We start from the raw sequence: 23,096 nt of genomic DNA, 5'->3' as shown, positions 1-23,096 counted from the left end.
ACACACACTAGGCGGGTCCGTGTTCCCGAGGTCACACACACTAGGCGGGTCCATGTTCCCGAGGTCACACACACTAGGCGGGTCCGTGTTCCCGAGGCCACACACACTAGGGGGGGTCCATGTTCCTGAGGTCACACACACTAGGCGGGTCCACGTTCCCGAGGTCACACACACTAGGCGGGTCCATGTTCCCGAGGTCACACACACTAGGCGGGTCCGTGTTCCCGAGGCCACACACACTAGGGGGGTCCATGTTCCTGAGGTCACACACACTAGGCACATCCATGTTCCTGAGGACACACACACTAGGCGGGTCCGTGTTCCCGAGGTCACACACACTAGGCGGGTCCGTGTTCCCGAGGCCACACACACTAGGCGGGTCCATGTTCCTGAGGTCACACACACTAGGCGGGTCCATGTTCCCGAGGTCACACACACTAGGCGGGTCCGTGTTCCCGAGGCCACACACACTAGGGGGGGTCCATGTTCCTGAGGTCACACACACTAGGCGGGTCCACGTTCCCGAGGTCACACACACTAGGCGGGTCCATGTTCCCGAGGTCACACACACTAGGCGGGTCCGTGTTCCCGAGGCCACACACACTAGGGGGGTCCATGTTCCTGAGGTCACACACACTAGGCACATCCATGTTCCTGAGGACACACACACTAGGCGGGTCCATGTTCCTGAGGTCACACACACTAGGCGGGTCCATGTTCCCGAGGTCACACACACTAGGCGGGTCCGTGTTCCCGAGGTCACACACTAGGCGGGTCCGTGTTCCCGAGGCCACACACACTAGGCGGGTCTGTGTTCCCGAGGTCACAAACACTAGGCGGGTCCACGTTCCCGAGGTCACACACACTAGGCAGGTCCGTGTTCCCGAGGCCACACACACTAGGCGGGTCCGTGTTCCCGAGGCCACACACACTAGGCGGGTCCACATTCATGAGGCCACACACACTAGGCGGGTCCGTGTTCCTGAGGCCACACACACTAGGCGGGGCCATGTTCCCGAGGCCACACACACTAGGCGGGTCCGTGTTCCCGAGGCCACACACACTAGGCGGGTCCGTGTTACTGAGGCCACACACACTAGGCGGGTCCGAGTTCCCGAGGCCACACACACTAGGCGGGTCCGTGTTCCTGAGGTCACACACACTAGGCGGGTCCGTGTTCCTGAGGTCACACACACTAGGCGGGTCCGTGTTCCCGAGGACACACACACTAGGCGGGTCCGTGTTCCTGAGGTCACACACACTAGGCGGGTCCATGTTCCCGAGGTCACACACACTAGGCGGGTCCACGTTCCCGAGGTCACACACACTAGGCGGGTCCACGTTCCCGAGGTCACACACACTAGGCGGGTCCGTGTTCCTGAGGCCACACACACTAGGCGGGTCCGTGTTCCCGAGGTCACACACACTAGGCGTGTCCATGTTCCCGAGGTCACACACACTAGGCGGGTCCGTGTTCCTGAGGTCACACACACTAGGCAGGTCCATGTTCCTGAGGTCACACACACTAGGCGGGGCCATGTTCCGGAGGCCACACACACTAGGCGGGGCCGCTCCTCTGTGTTCCCGAGGTCACACACACTAGGCGGGTCCGTGTTCCTGAGGTCACACACACTAGGCGGGTCCGTGTTCCTGAGGCCACACACACTAGGCGGGGCCATGTTCCCGAGGCCACACACACTAGGCGGGTCCGTGTTCCCGAGGCCACACACACTAGGCGGGTCCGTGTTCCCGAGGTCACACACACTAGGCGGGTCCGTGTTCCTGAGGCCACACACACTAGGCGGGTCCATGTTCCCGAGGTCACACACTAGGCGGGTCCGTGTTCCCGAGGCCACACACACTAGGCGGGTCCGTGTTCCCGAGGTCACACACACTAGGCGGGTCCGTGTTCCCGAGGCCACACACACTAGGCGGGTCCGTGTTTCTGAGGTCACACACACTAGGCGGGTCCGTGTTCCCGAGGCCACACACACTAGGCGGGTCCGTGTTCCCGAGGCCACACACACTAGGCGGGTCCGTGTTCCCGAGGCCACACACACTAGGCGGGGCCGCTCCTCCGTGTTCCCGAGGCCACATGTCACCCGCACCCACTCCTTTCCCGGCCGAGCAGCACTGGCTGGGGGTGACCGCGGTGCTGTCCCTCCGCCCTCGCTGGCCGCCTGCGCCCTCGCCTGGGTGCTGCTGGGGACTGCTTCCTCTCCGGGTGCGGGCCTGGCAGTCGGCCTGGCAGTTGGCCTGGGCAGTCGGCCTGGGCAGTCGGCAGCCTTTGCGGAGCTGCTTCCGTGTCAGCTTAGAGCGCGTCGGGTCGTGTCTGCATCAGTTCCTTTAGGAAGCCGCCGGCCTGCACGTGTGTTTGCTGTCTCCTCCTCGTCCTCGCGCCCTTCTCCACGTGCCAAGGTCGTTTCGCGTTCCTGTGTCACGCTCTGGCCACCGCCCCCCTCCAGCCTGCTCCCTGGCAGACGTGACGAGCAGGTGCCCGTGCGGTCGTGTGGGTCTGGGATGGAGTGGGAGGCCCAGGCCCCGACGGCCGGCCCCGACACAGCCCGTGGGGCCTGACCCTGCTCAGCCCGCCCCTGCACCTGACCTCTGGGCCCAGAGCCGCCCACCTGCCCAGGCGCCAGCGAGGGGCCTCCTGGCGGCCTGAGGTCTCCTGGCGGGGCCCTGGGCTCTCCTGCTGGGTCGGCCCGGCTCCTGCACGGCAGGGCGAGTTCTGGGGCCAGACTCTGCGGGCAGGACTAGCAGCCACTCGGGCGGCACAGGAAGTCATGAGCGGTGTGGCTCGGGGCCCCAAGCGGGTCGGAGCCGTGGAGCCGCTCCCAGAAGCCGCATGAGGCAGAAGCAGGAGGCCCGCGGGGCACCCGAGGCGGTTGGTGGGCTGTGTGTGCGGGAATCAGCTCTGTCGGTGACGGCTTCTCGGCCGGAAGGGCAGCCGCAGGCCTGGCTCCCGGGCAGCGGGAGGCCTTCTCTGAGGCCCTCCGTGGCCCAGTCTCGCTGGTGCCTCCCTGTGTGTTTGGGCAGAAAGACTGGTGCGGGCAGGACAGAGGGAGCCCTGGTCACATGAGCTGGGAGTGGCTCTGGACCCTACGTGAGGACGCTCGGCCACTGGGGTCACGTGGGTCCTGGCCACGGCTTCTCCCACTGTCAGTCGGGAGAAGGACAGGGTGGTGAGTCCTCTCCGCCCAGTCATCCCCAGAGGCTCCAGGTCCTGACCGAGGCGGGAACAGCAGGAGCCCAAGTCCACGGCTCGAGTGGGAGGTGTGTGTGCAGGGGGGCTGGTCCAGCCCCCCCACCACGGCTCCGCCCTGCGGCTGCCCCTTGGTCCAGGAGGTCCCTCTCCACAGGTGGGGGCCATCGGTGACGAGGAGGACTGGGTCAGCCTGTACGTGGAGGAGAATGAGCCTGACGCCCAGACACTGGAGATCCCAAACCTCACGCCCTACACACATTACAGGTGAGACGGGCGGCCCTCCAGCAGGGGGCGCTGTCTGCACATCGGTGTACGTGGGACGTCTCCAAGGGGCAAGAACGGGAAATTGAAGCTGCAGGAGCAAGGTGCACAGTTGAGTCTTTTCCAGGGAGGTCTGTCCCTGATGCCAGACTGACAATGACCTTCACCCACACCAACTGCCCTGTCGAGACACCTGTGTGCAGTCAGACAAGAGCTACTTTTTGTTTAAAATTTTTAAAAATATGTTCTTTTATTGATTTCAGAGAGGAAGGGAGAAAGAGAGAGAGAGAGAGAGAGAGAGAGAGACATCAATGATGAGAGAATCATTGATCGGCTGCCTCCTGCACGCCCCCCACTGGGGATGGAGCCCGCACCCCGGGCATGCGCCTTGACTGGGGATCAAACCATGACCTCCTGGTTCCTAGGTCAATGCTCAACCCCTGAGCCACACCGGCCGGGCATGTGCTGCTTTTCTTTACAAAACTCGTGGCCGTGCGGGACGACCCGCTGCTGCTCCCCTCGGCCAGGGGCTGCTGGTCGCAGTGATCAGCACTTAACGTGCCATTTCACCTTCTGCTTCTCGACCCTGAAACACGTGCAGGCGTAAATCCTTGGCCTTCACGAGGGCAGCGCGATGATGAGCCGTTAGCGAGGCTATAACTTCCCGGGAGATGACTGAGGGCGATGCAATTTCCCGTTATCGCCGCGGGTGTGGGCGGATGGTGCCATTGTCCTGCCAGGACGCGCATCTCGGCGGCTGGGGAGGGAGCGGGGACGGCGTCCTTGCGAAGAACACTTCTCAGTCCAGCACCAAGTCAGGCTCCGAAGCAAACCCCACAGGAGCGACTGCTTCGGGTCTGTTCCCTTTAACCTTCCCCCAAGATTGGAGCAGACGGTTCGGGATGCCTCACACTCGTTTTTAGAGAAAACATTGAGCGTAAGGCCAGCCATTGGGATTCATGGCTTCCCTCGTGAAATCGGCGTCGGCCATGTGGTTATTTCTAAGATCAGAAGCTGCAGTTAGAGCCCGGCCAGGGTGGCTCAGTGGGTGGAGCATTGCCCCATGCCCCAAGAGGTCACTGGTTCAATTCCTGGTGAGGACACGTGCCCGGGTTGCAGGCTTGATCCCCATTTGGGATGGGGCAGGAGGCAGCGACCGATGTTTCTCTCTCATCGATGTTTCTGTCTCTCTCTGCCTCTCCCTTCCTCTCTCTCTAAAATCAAGAAAAACATTTTTAAAAAAGGAGCTGCAGTTAGAGACCCGTGTCCCTGCCTTAGCTGCGTGTAGAGTCAGGAAGCCTCTGTAGGTAACACGGACGGGTGTGCACATCCCGTGTCTTCCTTGCATGTAAGTTCAGTTCAGAAAGGTGTGGCTACACATGCAGGAGAGACAGGGCGTGGACCATGGGCAGGGCTTGGAGAGCATCTCACTGCACCGCGCTGTGCAGACCGGGGACGGAGGCGTCTGGTTGGCCACAGGTTGGTGACCGACGGGTCGAATCCAGCGCTCTCACCCAAACCGGCAGGAATGGGCCGCGGGGACCCTGGGTCATCGAAGAGACATTGGACGTTCAGCGCTGGCGTTGGGTGTGACGACCTGACGCTCCGTCAGTTAAACAGCTGCTTGACCTCCGATCCCCTGAACCAGCCCTGGCCGCGGAGCCCCCCCCCCAGTCACGCTTCTGGGGAACGGGAAGCCGCTGATTTGCAGATTTAGCGTGCTTTGAGGCCTTTCAGGGGAAAAGACCAGATATGTAATTTGCATTTTTAAAATATTTTTATTATAGAATAATGGTATATTCATTGGGGTCAACAATCAATTTTTTGTTGTTGTTAATCCTCACCCGAGGATTTTTTCCCATTGATTTTTAGAGAGAGTGGAAAGGAGGTGGAGAGACAGAGAGAAACATCGATGTGAGAGAGACACATCGATTGGTTGCCTCCTGCACACGCCCTCACGGGGCTGGGGATCGAGCCTGCAACCGAGGTATACGCCCTGGACCAGAATCGAGCCCTTCAGTCTGACGGCCCAGGCTCTACCCACTGAACCCAACAGGCTAAGGCTACCATTTGCCTTTTTAATGAAACCAGGTAGAGAGGGGGCGCCCTGGAGCATGGGCCTAGGATACAGGTAGACACACGCCTGAGCCCCCCTTGTCCCCAAACAGCCCGGGGGTCCTCCCGTTCCCTCTGCCTCCCACGCTGCCCTCTGCTGCAGAGGAACGCTCTCGCTGTTGTGCCGCCAGGTTCCGGATGAGGCAGGAGAACGTGGTGGGGGCCAGCCCCTTCAGCCAGTCCTCCCGGGTCATCCAGACGCTGCAGGCGCCCCCGGACGTGGCTCCGTCCAGCGTCACCGTCCGGACCGCCAGCGAGACCAGCCTGCGGCTGCGCTGGGTGGTGAGTTGGGTGGCGAGGGGCTGCAGGCGGGGGTCTGGGGCCCCCAGGGGCGCGCATGCACCCAGGGCTCGGTCTCTCCACCTGCCCAGTCCCGGTCCAGACCTGGCTCCTCATTAAGGCGAAGGGTGCCGCCCGCCTGGCTCTCGTTAATCGGTGGCGCTCCTCACGGCGCCTGGGGCCGAGGGGCGGCCGGGCGAGGAGCCCACGCGGGCGGGCTGGGCGCCCTGGGTCTGGGTCCCACGGAACTGTGAGGGCGCCAGCCGGACATTCCATGGGAACATCCCCCCCAGAACGAAGCCAGGATGTGGTCAGAGAAATCGCGTCCGGCCAGGTTCGCTGACAGGGCGCCGTCAACTCACAGAGGGGAGTTCCAGGGACAGGGGTGTCTGAGCGCGTTCCCCCAGAAAAGGCTGTCCAGGGACTGGGCCCATCAGACAGGCCCCGCTCGGGGCCCCGGCAGGGACGGGGCTGAGACGTCAGCTCACACGGACTGTCCCCCAGCCCCTGCCCGATTCCCAGTACAACGGGAACCCCGAGTCGGTGGGCTACAGGGTCAAGTACTGGCACCCGGACCTGCGGGCCCCCGCGCGGGCGCACGTCGTCAGCGACCGGCTGGAGAGGGAGCTGACCATCGAGGAGCTGGAGGAGTGGACGGAGTACGAGGTGCAGGTGCAGGCCTTCAACGCCATCGGCGCCGGGCCCTGGAGCGAGGTGGTGCGCGGCCGCACGCGGGAGTCAGGTGAGGGCAGGCCCGGCCCGGCCACGCGGCCTCCCGGGTAGAGCTGACCCCCACTCTCACTGCCCCCCAGATGGAACTGACCCCCACTCTCACTGCCCCCCCAGATAGAGCTGACCCCCACTCTCACTGCCCCCCCAGATAGAGCTGACCCCCACTCTCACTGCCCCCCCAGATGGAACTGACCCCCACTCTCACTGCCCCCCAGATAGAGCTGACCCCCACTCTCACTGCCCCCCCAGATGGAACTGACCCCCACTCTCACTGCCCCCCAGATGGAGCTGACCCCCACTCTCACTGCCCCCCAGATGGAGCTGACCCCCACTCTCACTGCCCCCCCAGATAGAGCTGACCCCCACTCTCACTGCCCCCCCGGGTAGAGCTGACCCCCACTCTCACTGCCCCCCAGATAGAGCTGACCCCCACTCTCACTGCCCCCCAGGTGGAGCTGACCCCCACTCTCACTGCCCCCCCGGGTGGAGCTGACCCCCACTCTCACTGCCCCCCCAGATAGAGCTGACCCCCACTCTCACTGCCCCCCCAGATAGAGCTGACCCCCACTCTCACTAGCTCTTTGCTGGCTCTTCCCAGTGTCCATGTCTCCAGGATCCTACCAGGAGCCGTTGCTCAAGGGTAACCTCAGTGACCCCCCTTAGAGCCCGCGGCGCTCATGAGCCACGGGAATCCGGGGGCTGGACTCCGTGGTCACTCAGTTGGGGTCACTGCGCCGTCAGTGAGGGGAAGCACGAGGGGGAGGCTAAGGGACCCTCTTGGCGCGGGGCATCCGGCTTTCGGACGAGGCGGGTGTGAGGGGGTCAGCCCGTCTCCCCGCGCTACGAGGCAGGATGCGACTGGGCTGGGGTTCGGGTACAGCTCCCTCCTCCCCACTCCCCACTCCCGGCTCGCTCCAGGTCCCACTCTGGCACAAGCAGGTGCGGGCCTGGCCTGGCCGGTCAGGAGGCACCTGCAGGCGGTGGGGCAGCTCGCCCTTGACCTGTCCCCTCGGTCACGCGCTCCGCGCTGGCGTTCCCGCAGGAGCTCAGCTGTCACTGGCCTGGGGGTGGCGCCCTGTCCTCCTGGTCCTTCTGGTGGGCGGGCCTCCGAGGGGCGGACTGGAGAGCCAGCGCGTCAGGCAGGAGCGCGTGAGTGAGCAGGGATCCTGGGACACGTGGATAACGGGGCCCCGGGGCACGGGCCGAGGTGACAGCATCCAGCTGCTGGGAGGACCGCGTGCGGCGAGGGGGTGCCGGCGGCCAGGGCCGCGTCCTTCCGGGCTGCGGAGTTCATGGCGTTAGAACGAGAGGGAGGCGCGGAGGCTCCTGTGACTGCGCCCACACAGGACGTAGAACGCTCTGCGACCCTCCGAACCGGATCTCTGTGACACGGGACACGCTGACCGGTCTGAGGGCAGCTCTAGTCGCAGGAACGGGCAGGTGGACAACACGGCCCGTGCTCGCCTCTGGGGGCGCTTGGGTTCAGGGGTGTCCGGGCGCAGGTTAGGTAACAGGGTCGTCGATCTCCGCTGCCCGGCCTGGCGATTCCGCTGCCAGTTGTGCTTCGTGCTGGGAAGGGGTCCTCAGGGTCCTCCTGGGCTGACCCCCTGGTCCCTCCTGGGCTGACCCCCCTGGTCCCTCCTAGGCTGACCCCCTGGTCCTTCCTGAGATGACCCCCATGGTCCCTCCTGGGCTGACCCCCCTGGGCCCTCCTGGGCTGACCCCCCCATGGCCCTCCTGGGCTGACCCCCTGGTCCCTCCTGGGCTGACCCCCCTGGTCCCTCCTGGGCTGACCCCCTGGTCCTTCCTGAGATGACCCCCCCATGGCCCTCCTGGGCTGAGCCCCCTCAGGACCCTCCTGGGCTGACCCCCCGGGCCCTCCTGGGCTGACCCCCTGGTCCCTCCTGGGCTGACCCCCTGGTCCCTCCTGGGCTGACCCCCCAGGGCCCTCCTGGGCTGACCCCCCCCCCAGGGCCCTCCTGGGCTGACCCCCTGGTCCCTCCTGGGCTGACCCCCTGGTCCCTCCTGGGCTGACCCCCTGGTCCCTCCTGGCTGACCCCCCAGGGCCCTCCTGGGCTGACCCCCCTGGTCCCTCCTGAGATGACCCCCCTGGTCCCTCCTGGCTGACCCCCCCATGGCCCTCCTGGGCTGACCCCCCTGGTCCCTCCTGGGCTGACCCCCCTGGTCCCTCCTGAGATGACCCCCCTGGTCCCTCCTGGCTGACCCCCCCATGGCCCTCCTGGGCTGACCCCCCTGGTCCCTCCTGGGCTGACCCCCCTGGTCCCTCCTGAGATGACCCCCCTGGTCCCTCCTGGCTGACCCCCCCCATGGCCCTCCTGGGCTGACCCCCTGGTCCCTCCTGGCTGACCCCCCTGGTCCCTCCTGGCTAACCCCCCCATGGCCCTCCTGGGCTGACCCCCCTGGTCCCTCCTGAGATGACCCCCCTGGTCCCTCCTGGCTGACCCCCCCATGGCCCTCCTGGGCTGACCCCCCTGGTCCCTCCTGGGCTGACCCCCCTGGTCCCTCCTGGGCTGACCCCCCTGGTCCCTCCTGGCTGACCCCCCCCCATGGCCCTCCTGGGCTGACCCCCTGGTCCCTCCTGGCTGACCCCCCTGGTCCCTCCTGGCTAACCCCCCCATGGCCCTCCTGGGCTGACCCCCCTGGTCCCTCCTGGGCTGACCCCCCTGGTCCCTCCTGGGCTGACCCCCCCCGCAGGGCCCTCCTGGGCTGACCCCCCAGGGCCCTCCTGGGCTGACCCCTCGGGGCCCTGTGCCCTGCCGTCAGTGCTACCAGAGCTGTCCCGCCCCCTGCAGTGCTGATCCTGTGGGGCCTCAGATTCTCCGCCTCTGAATGGAGCTTCCAGAACCTTCTGCCGCAGGAGCTGCCCTCTGAGCCGCAGCCCTCCCGGCGCAGCAGGTCTGACGTCCTGCCCTCCCTGTCCTGCTGGTGTCCACGCTGACCGTCCCCAGCACAGCCTGCCCTGCAGAGCTGGTCCCACAGGCCCGCCCCGCGTTTGAGGAGGGGTGTGGCAGGCAGGGGTGAAGGGTGGAAGGAGCCGATGGGGAGGGGGGGCCGGAGGGAGATGGGGGGGTGAGGGGCCAACTCGGGAAGATGGCGACGGAGGGTGCGTGGCCTGAGCCCGAGGCTGGGCTGGGACCGGGCGGGACCTGGAGCCGCACGACGGAGCCCCTGAGCCTCCCCCAGGGGCCGAGAGAACTTGAGGTTGTAAGTACTCAGTGGCCCTGAGGCGCCCCCACAAATCAGTATGTGCTCGCACGGCCGAGGGACGAAGAGCGACTCCGGTGACGAACGGGACAGGTGTGCCCACAGTGCAGGCGACCACGCGTTCTCTCCAGCTCCGGGGCCCGAGCTCCGGGCACAGGCAGGCGCCGTGCCTTCCGTCCTGTGGCCACACGGTGACCGTCACCGCAGCAGCCGAGCCTGCGCTCTGAGGACCGTCAACTAGTCGGTAGAGAAGGGGGGTCAGGGAGAAGCCGCTGCCACCAGGACGCCCTCCAGGACTTCCCTCTGGCTGCAGACGCCCCACCCCAGGCTCGGTGTCCCCGCAGCTGGTCCTCTTAGGCTGCGACCGGCTGTGGGCCTGCCTTCCTCTCTCCCGCAGCCTCTGTCTGCGGGACCGGCTGGCACGGCAGGGGCCTGGTCAGACCTGCCCAGAACCTCGCGACACCCCGGCCGGACCTCTTGGCACCCTCGTGGCGCCCCGGCAAACCTGCTCAGGCAGAACCAGAGCCTGGTCTAGCAGAACCTCCCGCGGACACGAGTCGGGACAGGCGGTGCAGCAGCGCCCCGTCGGGCCATGGCGCGGTGGAAAAGCACTTCGTTTGCGTGGAGTGTAGGCCGGTTTCTCCAGAGCCGGGGGTAGCACGGCCCAGCGGGCGGCTGCGGGGATTAGATTGATGTGCAGATTGTACGTCTCCTCCCTGGAGCCCTGTCTGTCCCCTCACAAAACGCCGCGTTTATGGAGGTCAGTGCACGGGGCTCGGAGCGAGGGATTCCCACTGGAGGTGGAGCCCGCAGCCCGCCAGGCGAGAGGAACGCAGACCCCTCACCCCCTTGGGGGGGTGGAGCTCGGATGGGGCTGGGCTCCTGAACACCAGGGCTCACGGCGCCCGCCCGCTGCTCATGGAAAGAGATTTGCATTTCCGTCCCGCCCCTGGGTTTCATCTGATCACTCACAATGCCCAGAATGCACTGCGCTTTCAAGGGCCACTGATATTTGGGTAAAAACAGGCCCTTTCCTTGCGGAATCCTTTAGGCTCTGCTTGCCAATCTGTTTCACTCTCTCCGCAGTCCCCTCGGCCGCCCCAGGGAACGTGTCCGCCGTGGCGGTCAGCTCGACCCAGATCCTGCTGACCTGGGCCTCGGTGCCCGAGCAGGACCAGAACGGCCTGATCCTGGGCTACAAGGTACGCGTGAGGGCAACCTCGCTTTGCTCAAGACACGCAGCTGCCACCCCTGTCCCCTCCCCGGCCAGCGCGTCCCTGGTCTCTGGGGGACCCAAGCTCAGCGGCTCCCGGCTCCCTGCTCCCTGCTCCTCACATCACCCGTCTCACGTGAGATCCTTACGGCCTGGGGCTCAGTGTTGGCGTCGCCCTAACAAAGCCAGACCGGGCGCAGAGCCCTGTTCCCACGGGGGCCTCGCTCGTGAGGGCCGCCGAGAGGGTTAGATAACGCCAGCGTCCCGGCCATCCGGTCCGTCCTGACACCTCCGGCTTATCCATGTGACACCCCTTCACCCGGGCCCTCAAAACGCACTCCCTGCCTGTCCCTCACCTCCCTCCCTCCCCTCTCCCTGCCCTCCTGTCGTCCCTCCCTCAGCCCTGCCTGCCTTCCTGCTGCCCCGCCCTGGGCATGGCCGCTGCCCCCCCCAGGCCGTGAGACAGGTGACTCCGTTAGGCCCAGCGATCACAGAGTGGGGTCAGCGATCGCCACCCCCCGCCCCTGAGTCCCGGAGGAGATGTTTCTGTGGGCCCGAGCTCCCTCCCTGGGGTCTGCCTGTTAAGCCTCGGTCACTGGGAGCCCGGGTTCCGGGGCAGCGGGCCACTCCTGAGACCGCAGCCCAGCCTCCCAGTCAGCGGGGCGTGGGGAGAGGTTGCCTCTGTGTCCACCCTGGAGTCCCCGGTCAGTGGCTGTGGACAGCGTGGCCGCCTTTGGTGGCCTCAGATCTTGCAAATTACGGCGAGGCATCCAGCCCCAGCCCTGGGCCGGGTCCCAGCTCCAATGCCCTTCCGCTCGGGTACGAGCGCTTCATCGCCATCCTCCCCGGTGCCAGAGAGTAGCAGTTAGACCCATAAGCCTCAGCCAGCTGCCGGGGCACGGACGCCCTGGCTGGTCCTGGCGCCGCGGCCGGCACCCGCGTCCTCACGCCCACCCCTGTGCTGATGCTGCAGATCCTGTTCCGGGCCAAAGACCTGGACCCCGAGCCCAGCAGCCACGTGGTGCGCGGCAACCACACGCAGTCGGCGCTCCTGGCGGGCCTGCGCAAGTTCGTGCTGTACGAGCTGCAGGTGCTGGCGTTCACGCGCATCGGGAACGGGGTGGCCAGCACGCCGCTGGTCCTGGAGCGGACCAAGGACGACGGTACGTGTCGGTGCGCCCCGCCCCCAGAGGAGCCGCCTCTGCCGGGTGTGGCCACGGTGCCCCCTCCCAGGGGAGCGCGGGGACAGCGACCGTGTGGGCCAGTGTCATTTCCAACTCAGTGTCCGACCACCGCTCTTCCCAGTGGAGGAAAACAACACAGAACCGCCTCGGTCACGGAGCGGCGAGGCGGCCAGTTGCAGCGCGAGTGGGTTACGGCCCAGTGTGAGCCTGCGCGGGGTTTCCGTGGTAACTGCAGCAGGCGGGCAGGAAAGGCCGCTGTGGTAGGGTCTGCACCGTCCAGTCACGCACCCCTGCTGCCCACGTGCCCGGGGTCCTGGTGCCCCGACGCTCCTTTGCATAACGTGAGGTTGTTGACCTGTGCGGGCGGAGCGGCCGCTCGGGGCCCCGGCACCCGGCGCGCCTTTCCAGCCCTGCACCCCCGACGGGCGGCTGTGTTCACGGGCGTCTCGCTTGGAAGTGAACAGTCGCCCTCTGCAGGGCCCGGCTCCTCCAGGCGCTGCTTCCCACCCTCACGCACACGCCTGACGCCTGTCGGAGGGAGGCACTGGTCTCCCAGCCCTCCCGGCCCGCAGCAGCTGCAGAGGAAAAACAACGTAGATTTTCTTCTTCTTTCTTTTTTTAATATATATATTTTATTTCAGAGAGAGGAAGGGAGAGGGAGAGAGAGAGAGAAACATCAGTGATGAGAGAGAATCATGGATCGGCTGCCTCCTGCATGCCGCCTACTGGGGATCAAGCCCGCAACCTAGGCATGTGCCCTGACTGGGAATTGAACCGTGACCTCTTGGTTCATAGGTCGACGCTCAACCCCTGAGCCACGCCGGCCGGGCAGTGGTAGATTTTCTTAAACATCTTCACCAAAGCAATGAAATTAGTCCCCCGATGTCCTGTCCCCGCGCTTCCCTGGGAAGGGGCACTGCGGCCACACCTGGCAAGGACAGGCTGCCCGCGACCTGTCTGTCTGTCCGTCCATCCTCCCGGAGCGCAGCGCGTCCCGGCAGCTGTGGGCGGGAGGGGACAGGTGTCCCGAGGCTGTTTCTCTGAACTGGACGCAGCCCTCGCGTGTCCCAGGCTGCACAGTGAGACGTGGAGGGGGCTGTAGAAACCGCCCGTAAAGCTCGGCCGGTCGGAACGGTTTCTCCCTGGAGTGAAGGTCGGCCTGTGCCCAGTGACCGCTCTCCCCTGGGACAGCGCAGGGGCCAAGGCCACACAAGACACATGGGCTGGGGCGTGTGTGGGTCTCCCCAGCGTGTGAGCTGTAGCCGCCTCCTCACACTTACTTCACCCAAACCCAAGGGTCATCGCACGTTTAAAATATCAAATGCTGTCCTCAGCTTGTGGCCAAGGCAGAAGCCGCGGCCCGGGATGCCTGGCACACGCACTGCAGTTACTATTGATCACACGCTCCCACCGCCCCTCCCGGAACCCGCCGGAACAGCGGGAAGTCCAGAGAGTGTCCGATTCCGTAAACCTGACTCTGGGGGCCCTGCCGCGTCCTGCTGTCCTCACCGCTGGTACACCGTGCAGCAGGCCACAGCGGGAACCGCTGGCGCACAGCAAGACCTACTGCATGCACCGTGCATGGCCACAGCAGGACCTACTGCATGCACCGTGCATGGCCAGCCTCTGGGACAGGGCGTGACTGTACACATGGCATTTTGTCCATGTTTTTCACCTCCATTAGGAGTTGGGAGTGGCTTTCAGCCTTCTTACTTCTCTGACACTGCCTTGCAGATGTCAAGCCCAGAAAAGAACTCGGCTCGGATTGGTGAAATGTTCTATTACTAAGCTAGAGGTCCGATGCACAAAGATTCGTGCAAGAATGGGCCTTCCTTCCCCTGGCTGCCAGCACCGCCTTCACTCCAGCCGGAGCCTCCTTTCCACCTTCCCATACTGCCCAGTGGCCCTGCCCTCAGCTGCTCAGTGCCTGTGTATGTAAATTAACCTGCCATCTTTGTTGGGTTAATTTGCATACTCACTCCTGATTGGCTGGTGGGTGTTGCGAAGGTACGGTCAATTTACATCTTACTCTTTTTTTAGTGTAGATATGTGGAGGCAGTGTTGGTCAATGACATCATATAATTTTTAGGTGACTAGCATTGTCGTTCAACACCCAAACTCTAGTTCCCTTCACTGCCAACACCCACTCCCCTCTTCTCCCCACCCTGACCCTCACCGAATGTCCACGCCAGGGCCCCTCAGCGGCTGGCCTGGCCCCGGGGCTCCCAGCTGACTGAGCACCGCACAGCAGGCGGCTGATGGAGGCGGGGTTTCCCAGAGCCACTGGGGAGCCACGCAGAGCCCGTCAGATCCCAGTCATTCGCCCAAACATGGCGTGTCCCCCGCAAACAGCATCATGGCGCAGTGACTGTGTGTCCAGTTCCCAGACCCGCACGGGACCTTGTCAGGGGCCCAGACAACATCGTAGGGCGCCTGGCTCACAAGACTTTCTTCACCTCCAGCCCCAGGCCCCCCGGTGAGGCTGGTGTTCCCGGAAGTGAGGCTCACCTCGGTGCGGATTGTGTGGCAGCCGCCGGAGGAGCCCAACGGCATCATCCTGGGTAAGGGCGGTGACGGGGAGCGCGGGGCAACGAGCAGGGTGGGTTGGCAGGGAGCGCGGGGTGGCAGGCAGGGTGGGGCAGCGGGGAGGGCAGGGAGGCGGGAGGGCGGGGCGGGGGGGCAGCGGGGAGCGCGGGGCGGCAGGCACAGCTCAGAGAAGCAGCAGGCAGGTGCCGTCATCTAGTTCCATCACGTGGGAGGAAGCACCTGCGCGTCCTGGACTGAGAGGGTGACTCCCACGGTCTGAGCTGGGAGCTGAGGTTACTGACAGGCCGAAGCTCACGGGCGGTGCTCCCAGAACTCCGGCAGAGCCACCCGTGACTGCCACCGCCTCTCCGAGGTGGCCGGCTCTCCCGAGGACGGGTGCTTGGAAACTGCTCGTTCCCACGGGCCCCAGTTCCGGCCGTCCTCCCGCGGAGGCCGCAGCGTCCCTGGAAGAAGGGGAGGGCGCCGTACGCTGCAGGCCCCGGGAGAGCTTGCTTTTCCTTCTCACGCGGCGCTCTCTAGTGGCGACACAGGCCACGATGTCTCCTACGTCCCGAAGGCAGCGAGTTTCACTTTAAAAACCTTTTTCTCGTCCCCTGTCAGCGGGACAGATGAAGGGCCTCCACTTGCCGGGGGTCACGTGCGCCGTGAGGAGTAAGGGGGGAAGAGGACGCACCATCCCCGAGAGGCTCAGGAGCGGCAGGAAGACAGCCACACCCGGGGGCAGTGCCGCTCACTTCTCTGGGACAGACACGCTGCTGGACGGGGCGGGCTGACGGCGCAGCGTCCACCCACTACTCACGGGAGGGGGCACTGTGTGGACCGTCCCCCGTCCCCAGCTCTGGTTTGGGACAGAGTTCATGCTGGTGAGACAGAGCGAAGCCTGAGCCGGCGCGTGGGCCCGGAGAAGGCCCTCGGCGCTGAGGAGGTGGGTGTTGGTCTGGAGTCCGAGCCTCGCGGCCACGGCAGACAGCGCGGGTGAGATGGCGCCGTGTCCGTCACCCAGAGCGTCCCACCCGCTGTTGTGAGGCAGCGCCCGGCAGCGTCACGGAGGCCGGGTCACCGTCACACACCGGCTGCGGGCGCTGCCGGTGCGGAGGCCGTTCCGGAGGCCCGGGTCGGGGGTCACGGAGGAGAGGGAACCGTCTCTGCGAGGCCCCGACCCCGAGACCCAGGGCCGCTCCCACTCTGGCCCTCGGAGCGTATGAACACGGCCGCTCGGCGGTGACCCAGATCACACGTGTCCCTGCATCTCCAGCGGAGATTAACCGCCAACACCGCAGCGCCTGCAGGGAACGCACGCGTATTTGCACACACACTTCACTGGGCGCTCCCAGCATTTAGAGCCTTCCTCTGGGGGTGCGGGCCTCGCTCCGGCCTCCCTGCCTCCCTTGCCGACGCCCTTCAGTGCTCCTGAGCTGAAGTGAAGCGAGTGCCCCTCAAGCCCACGCGGGGCTGCCCCACCTCACGCGCCAGAATTTCCCCCCACCCCCCCCCCACCCGCCTGCCGAGCGCCTGGCATTTCCTCTGGCTCATCGGGCAGGGCGTGCGAGGGCCCCGCTGGGCATCAGGACAGTGAGGGTGAGCGTCTGCCAGCGCGGTCGGGGCGGCCGCACTGCCTGCTCCCAGCCCTCCATGGACGAGCTGTGAGCCCAGCAGCACAGGCTCCTGGCCGGGCTGGCGCGGGCCTCGCCGGGCGACTCAGCTGCTGTGGGAGCGACGAACAGCTGTTGGGGGGCCATCACCACTCACACCCCAACAGTGGCCTGGGACGGAGTCAGGCAGGACCAGGTCCCCGAACCGGAGCGTCCGGCCCAGTGATGCCTCAGAGCAGACGCCTCTCAGAGCGGTGCCTGGGGTTGCCCAGGAGACACCCCGCACAAGGCCTGCCACACAGGACTCGCCGCAGGATGAGGTGTCGGCCTAAGTCAACCCCCTGACCAGGCAGCCGAGACCCCGCCCCCTGGGCCACAGCCCGTCTCGGCCTCTTCCTGTTTGCCTCTCACCGCGGATGGTTCTGGAGTTCTCTGGGCGCCCCAGGCTGCCGGCCGGTGCCGTGAGGAGCAGAGGCCGGAATGGGAGCCGTGGAGGCGGCATGAAGATGGTGCTGCGGGTGCGACATAGCCCGCCGAGCAGCAGGCGCAGGGCCGCTGGGGACGCAGCAGCCGGCGGGAGGAAGGTGGAGGGCGGCTCGACATCACAGCCCAGGTGCTGACCGGCCAGGCCCCCCAACACCCCGGGACCCACGGCAGCCCCGGAGGCATTTCCCGCCGCCTCCGTCGCCGTCTGACAAGCCAAGGCTCCGAGGGGGGTGCCGGGCCAGGCACCTGCGGAGCGGGATGCAGCCGGGCCGTGAGCCGCAAGCGCCGGCGTCCCGCCTGGCCTGCCGGGAAGCGGGCTCCCCCGAGGTGGCATCGGGTCGCGGCCTGGCGGAACCAGGCCTAGCAGGGGGCCCTCTGCCGGGAGACTGAGGTGGGCTCCCTCCTCCCGGAACTCGTGGTTGTGCAAAGTGAAAGCTGTGCAGCCGGGCAGCCCCAGGGCCCCGCCGGCTCCGCAGGGGGCATGCTGTGTGACCTCGGGCAGACCGCCGACCCTCTCTGAGCTTTCCTGCCTCCGGGCGGCTGGGGATGAGCACGCTGCCTGCTGGGACCACGGTGAGGTCGGGGACGAGGACCGTCAGGAGCCTCGCGGGAAGAGCTGCCCCCGTGGCTGCGGTGGCTACGCCGTCCTGGTGTTCGGGACACGGCGTCTGGGCATCGCAGGAGGCTGAGGCTGGGCTGGTCCCGTGGCACCGGAACGCCAGGCTCCCGCCACGACCGGGCAGGACGGGAAGACGGGAGGGCAGGTCCGGAGGAGAGTGCTGGGTCAGCGCGTGGGGAAGCATGACCCTAGCAGGACACCCAGCACAGGCCGAGGCCAGCGGGTCACCGTGGCAGGGAGGAGAGAGCGCCATCAGAGGCGGAGCAGCCGCCGCAGGGGTCACTCGGGGCCCGACGGACACCTGGGAGCAGTGACGGTCACCGTGCTGTCTGTCCGTGTGTGGTGGTGGCAGCAGTGACCAGCGGGGGTCGGGCCGAATGCGAGGGCTCGCCGCCTCTGAGCCCTGGGCCTGGCCGGGCCTCCCACACGCGGTCAGGGCCTCCGTATGGTTGGACAGACGACGAAGCAGGAGCTGGGAGGGTGCCAGTGAGCGGGGTCACCCGGAGCCGGAGGCCGTGCCAGCGGGAAGACGGGAGCAGAGAGGGCAGGGCGGGCGGCCGGGCGGAATGACCGTGGCCGGAGCGCAGCAGCGTAAGGACGGTCAGCTCTGCCGCCGGTGCCCCCGGAGCTCCGTTCACGTGACGGCTTGGCCATCGTGATGCTGCGGATGCCCCGCGCCCTCCGCTCTGCTCTGGAGCAGCAGGAGCAGCAGCTGGTCCGAGGGCTGGGTCTGCCAGTTGGCACGGCCTCAGATGCGGGCGGGCCGGGCGAGGGCTTGATCGGGAGTGACCCTGGCCAAGCCCAGGCCCCATGGCCCCGCTCCCTCGCCTGCGGGGGCTGTGGATGGCGGAGCCCGGCTCAGTGCAGGGAGGGCTTGGCAGGGGGAGAGTGGGGCTGAGGGCGGGAGTGGCGGGCAGGGAGCTGGGTCGGCGGCAGAGGAGGTGGGGAAGCTGGCAGATGCCAGGGCAGCTGGTGTCGGCTGGCTGGCCGCCGCCACAGGCCTCACTGCAGAGAGGGCGAGGGCGCTGTCTAGAGAACTAACAGGAGGCGCTGCCCTTGGCAGGGCAGGTGCAGGGGGGCTGGGGGGCGGGGGGAAGAGGCAGTGAGTGCAGACCCGGCCCCATCAGAGATGCTTGCCGCTCCCAGGCACCGTCTGTCCTCACGCCTTGTCCCGTGAGGACCCGCTCAGCGCGCAGTGGCCACGGGGAGGGACTGTCCTCACGCCTTGTCCCGTGAGGACCCGCTCAGCACGCGGTGGCCACGGGGAGGGACTGTCCTCACGCCTTGTCCCGTGAGGACCCGCTCAGCACGCGGTGGCCACGGGGAGGGACTGTCCTCACGCCTTGTCCCGTGAGGACCCGCTCAGCGCGCGGTGGCCACGGGGAGGGACTGTCCTCACGCCTTGTCCCGTGAGGGGTGAGGGAGAGCAGGGGGGACTGGCGCCCAGAGCCCCGCTCATCATGGGGCTGGGCTCCCCTCTCGGTGGTGTAGGGTCTGCCTGGTGCCGGCTGGGAAGGAGGGCGTCGTGAGGACGTGGCTCTGGTTCCCACCACGTGGTTGTGGGAGGCGGGACGGGCTGCCCCGTGCCGAGGACGGACTGACCACGCTCCGGGCCCCGCCCACAGGGTACCAGATCGCCTACCGCCTGGCCCGCAGCAGCCCCCACACCTTCACCACGGTGGAGGTCGGCGCCACGGTCCGGCAGTTCACGGCCACCGAGCTGGCCCCCGAGTCGGCGTACACCTTCCGGCTGTCGGCCAAGACCAGGCAGGGCTGGGGGGAGCCGCTGGAGGCCACCGTCATCACCACCGAGAAGAGAGGTGAGACCTGGGGCCCAGCCCACAGTCATGGCGGTGGGGGGAGTGGGGGGGGCAGCCGCTGGAACCTTGGCGACGCGTGGCCTCTCGGTCGGGCCTGCGTGGCCGGCGCGTGGAGGGGGCAGCGGGCACTGAGAGCTCATCGAGCACCTGCTGAGCCGGGCCTGGGACCGGGCACCTTCCCGAGCCTGCGCACCTGCACCGCACACCGTGCCCTCTGACAGGCTGACCGTCCGGTCTGAAGGTGGCCGCAGCTCAGAGGCTGAGTGCTGGCCCAGGGATCCCGTCCTCCTGCGTGGGGGCCGCCCCGAGGCAGCGCAGGGCCCTGGGGTCGGCGCCTCCCGGGGAGCAGGTGCTCACACGCTCCGCAGCCGTGCAAAGACCGCCTGCGACCCTCTGCTCCTAGCGCTGCGTGTGCTGGGGGCATCACCCTGCTTGATCGTCCCCCAAGCTGGGGGGTGCGGGGTGAGCCCGAGTCTTATGAGAGAGGAAGCTGAGGCTGGACGTGTCGGGAGGGAGGCGCCGGCCGCTGCGGGAGAGGATGTGGGCGAGGTCAGACGCCAGCTCCTCGCCCCGTCCCCGCCCAGCATGGCGGCCCTATCCCCGCCCCGTGTCCTGATCAGAATCAACAGCCTCCACGACCAGCAGTTAGACAGTGACTCCTGCCCGAGTGTCCCGTGGAGCCGACGGGGTGAGGAGAAGGGCGGGTGGCCAGCCCACGGCCCGCCTCGCCCCTGCCCCAGCCCCTCCCTGCAGCAGATCCACGGCCAACTGCGCCCCCAGCAGGGAGCTGAGCTGCTGCATTGAGGACCCAGCTCCCGGGACACCCAGGCTCAGGGGACGCCCGGGCTCAGGGGACGCCCAGGCTCGGGGGACGCCCAGGCTCAGGGGACGCCCAGGCTCAGGGGACGCCGGGCTCAGGGGACACCAGGGCTCAGGGGACGCCCAGGCTCAGGGGACACCCGGGCTCAGGGGACACCCAGGCTCAGGGGACGCCCGGGGGGGGGATGCAGGGAGGAGTCCAGAGTCCCCTGTGGTGCTCGGGGAGCCCAGGTGTCACTCTGAGACGTGCTCCCGGGTGGCAGGGAGTCGGGGAGCGCGTGTGGGCGGGTTCACACAGCCTGTTGGTCTGTCCTGCGCTGAGGGTGGAGCAGGTCCGCACTGGGCCCGTCGCCCTGCATGGGAGTCGCCTGCAGACAGTCTGCTCCGGGCGGCACTGTGGGCGTCGGCGGTGCCCAGGGCGGTTTGGGGGTCCCTCTCACTCCCTGGTCTGTCCTCATTTGCTCGCAGAGCGGCCGGCGCCCCCCAGGCAGCTGCTGGTGCCCCAGGCCGAGGTGACCGCCCGCAGCCTCCAGCTCCAGTGGGTCCCGGGCAGCGACGGGGCCTCCCCCATCCGCTACTTCACCGCGCAGGTGCGCGAGCTGCCCGCGGGGCGCTGGCAGACCTACTCGTCGTCCATCAGCCACGAGGCCACAGCCTGCGCCGTGGAAAGGTACGAGGGCCCGGAGGCCCCTCCCCGGACCTGCAGCCCTGCCCTGTCCCCCCGCAGCCAGCTCCCCACAGGCGAGGGGTCTGGAGGGCCCGGGACGCAGCACTGAGGGCGTGTCTCTCCTCGTCCACCCCTGGTACCGGGGATTTCTGTGTCCCGGGACCCACTGCCCCAGGCCCCAGGCCTCTCCCACCCCCACAGGCTGTCCCGCCTAGAGGCCCCGGGACAGGCCAGGCCAGTAATAGGGACAGTGAGCCCGAAGCGTGGGCTCCTAAGAGAGGAGGGGAGTGGTGGTCGGAGTGGGGGCCTGGCGGCAGATGTCCCCCAGAGAGACACCCCCTCCTGCTCCCCCAGGTCAGCAGGCACACAGATTTCCCTCAGGGCCGACGCTGGCCAGTGACGCTGAGCAGGAACCGGCGGGCGTCCCCCTGAGCAAGATGACCCACCACCACTCATTCCTCAGAGACCCGGGAGGGAGGGGCAGGGCTGGCCCCACAGTGGCACTCGGCCTGCAGAGACCATGGCTGGGAGCAGGGAGGGGAGGCCGGAGTCACAGGGATCGCAGACTCACACGCAGCCCCTGGGCGACTTCCGGGCCGGCTCACTGAACTCCTCCTCTGTCCCCGATTGCAACCACTTTCCGGTTCGGCGCCTCCAGGCTGTGGGCAGGGCTGCTGTGCCGTGGCTCCCACCGTGGCTTCTAGGACCCTGGCCCCACCCTGTCCTGAGCCCCCGCTGAGCTGGGAAACGTCACACACCGTGTCAGCGTCGATCCCGCGAGGGAGGGCGGGTGGCGGTGGGCGGTCGCCGTCCTTGTTGTGCAAACGAGGAACCAGGGGCCAGTCGGTCAGAAGCCGGGACCTGGTCTGTGGCCCCAGCGCAGCCAGTGAGGTGTGAGAGCGGGGCCTTGTGGTGTCCCGGCGCCCCTTGGCACGGCTGCCGGGCGCCCCCGCTCCATCGGCGGGTGGGGGGGTGGGGGGCAGGTCAGAGGGTCTCTGAGCAGCTCCATCCTGGGCCCCAGCACACAGCAGGCTGTGGGCTCGCAGGCCGGGTGCGTCTCCGGTGCTGTCCTGGACCCACACCTGGGGCTTTAGAGAGAAGGGCGCCCCCTCCCTGCCTGAGGGGGAAGTGCAGTGCACGCAGCTGAGCAGGGGGCAGGGCACGGGGGCGGGGGGGGGGGGGGGATCTGAGGCAGACGCCCAGGCTCAGGCGCCTCCTACCCCGCCAGTGGGAGTCTGGGCTGCGAGGCTGGGAGGCAACAGGAGGGCCTCGGGGCGGGCGGGTGGCTTCAGTCCTGGGCTCAGCCCTTCCTCCGAACGCCCACTGTGGCCGGTGCGTGGGCCCCACCGGACCCCGGGAGACCGCGTGCGAGATGGTTCTCCACCAGCCGCCCGCCCCTCGCGCGTGTCTCTTCAGCTCCTTCGTGCGGCTTTAGAAATCCCGCCGCAGGGAAACCAGGTGGCCTCGGGCAGGACGTCACGCGTGGGCTCGGGGCTCTTAGCAAACAAGCTGCGTGCCTCGCGGATGAGTGACAGGTGAAGGCAGCCGCGCCCGCTCGTGTTTTCTCACAACAACCAAGACGCACAGCGTGTGCAGCGGCCGCTGCTTTTGAGACTCGGGTCAGCTCCACGCAGAGCGTCCACCTGTCGGGGTCCCCGCACCAGCCCAGGCTGGGGTGTCGCTCTCCATGGTTCTCTTCCCACCTGACGCTCAGCTCCACGCCCAGACGCCGTGGTGAGCCCGCGGCTCCCAGAGGCTCATCAGCCCCGTGAACCAGGGAGCCTGGCAGACCCAGGCCGGCTCGGCCTCCGCTCTCAGTTCTGCTGCACCCAGCCCCCTGCAGCCCCTCCTGCACCCCACCCGTCCCTCCCAGCCTCCTTCACCCCACCCGTCCCTCCCAGCCCCCGGCACCTGCAGTGGACGGACAGAAAGAGCTCAGCGTTGGGCGGCGAGTCCTTGGAGAGCAGAAGTCCTAAATGCCGTTGACAAATCCATGACCTAAGTGATAACGTAACACAGGTGCTAACAGTAAGGACAGGTCATTTCTGGGGCACCTGCCACGTGCCACACCGTGCTGATGCCCACGTGACTTCTCGTCCACCCTCCCAAGGAACGTTGGGGACCGCGCGCCCCCCGCCGTCAGCCCTCAGGTCCTCCCCGCTCCAGGCGCGGGCCCGTCCCCCGAACTGGGGAGCAGCAGCTGCTGAGGCCGCTGAGGCCGCTGAGCGTGGAGCCTGAGTCTTATAAGGAGGACAGTTGTCAAGGAAACAGACAGTGCCAAACTGCGGCAGGCATGAGGGCATGAGCGTGTGCACAGGACCGCGGCCGG

At 67.0% G+C, this 23,096-nt stretch overlaps 1 protein-coding gene across 1 annotated transcript in view; it reads left to right on the top strand.

The window, feature by feature from the left end:
• Positions 1-23,096, top strand: part of SDK1 (sidekick cell adhesion molecule 1) — a 190,626-nt gene that overhangs the window by 131,185 nt on the left and 36,345 nt on the right. Inside the window, exons 20-27 of the mRNA XM_054716758.1 lie at positions 3,363-3,472; positions 5,716-5,866; positions 6,368-6,605; positions 10,907-11,022; positions 12,007-12,196; positions 14,680-14,778; positions 19,087-19,281; positions 20,569-20,770. Coding sequence (XP_054572733.1) covers positions 3,363-3,472; positions 5,716-5,866; positions 6,368-6,605; positions 10,907-11,022; positions 12,007-12,196; positions 14,680-14,778; positions 19,087-19,281; positions 20,569-20,770 — 1,301 coding nt within the window. The remainder of the gene's footprint in view (positions 1-3,362; positions 3,473-5,715; positions 5,867-6,367; positions 6,606-10,906; positions 11,023-12,006; positions 12,197-14,679; positions 14,779-19,086; positions 19,282-20,568; positions 20,771-23,096) is intronic.

Source organism: Eptesicus fuscus, chromosome 6 (assembly GCF_027574615.1).
Source record: "Eptesicus fuscus isolate TK198812 chromosome 6, DD_ASM_mEF_20220401, whole genome shotgun sequence".
Classification (NCBI taxonomy): domain Eukaryota; kingdom Metazoa; phylum Chordata; class Mammalia; order Chiroptera; family Vespertilionidae; genus Eptesicus; species Eptesicus fuscus.
The sequence above is the reverse complement of the archived record's forward strand: the minus strand, read 5'-3'. Positions and strand labels throughout refer to the sequence as shown.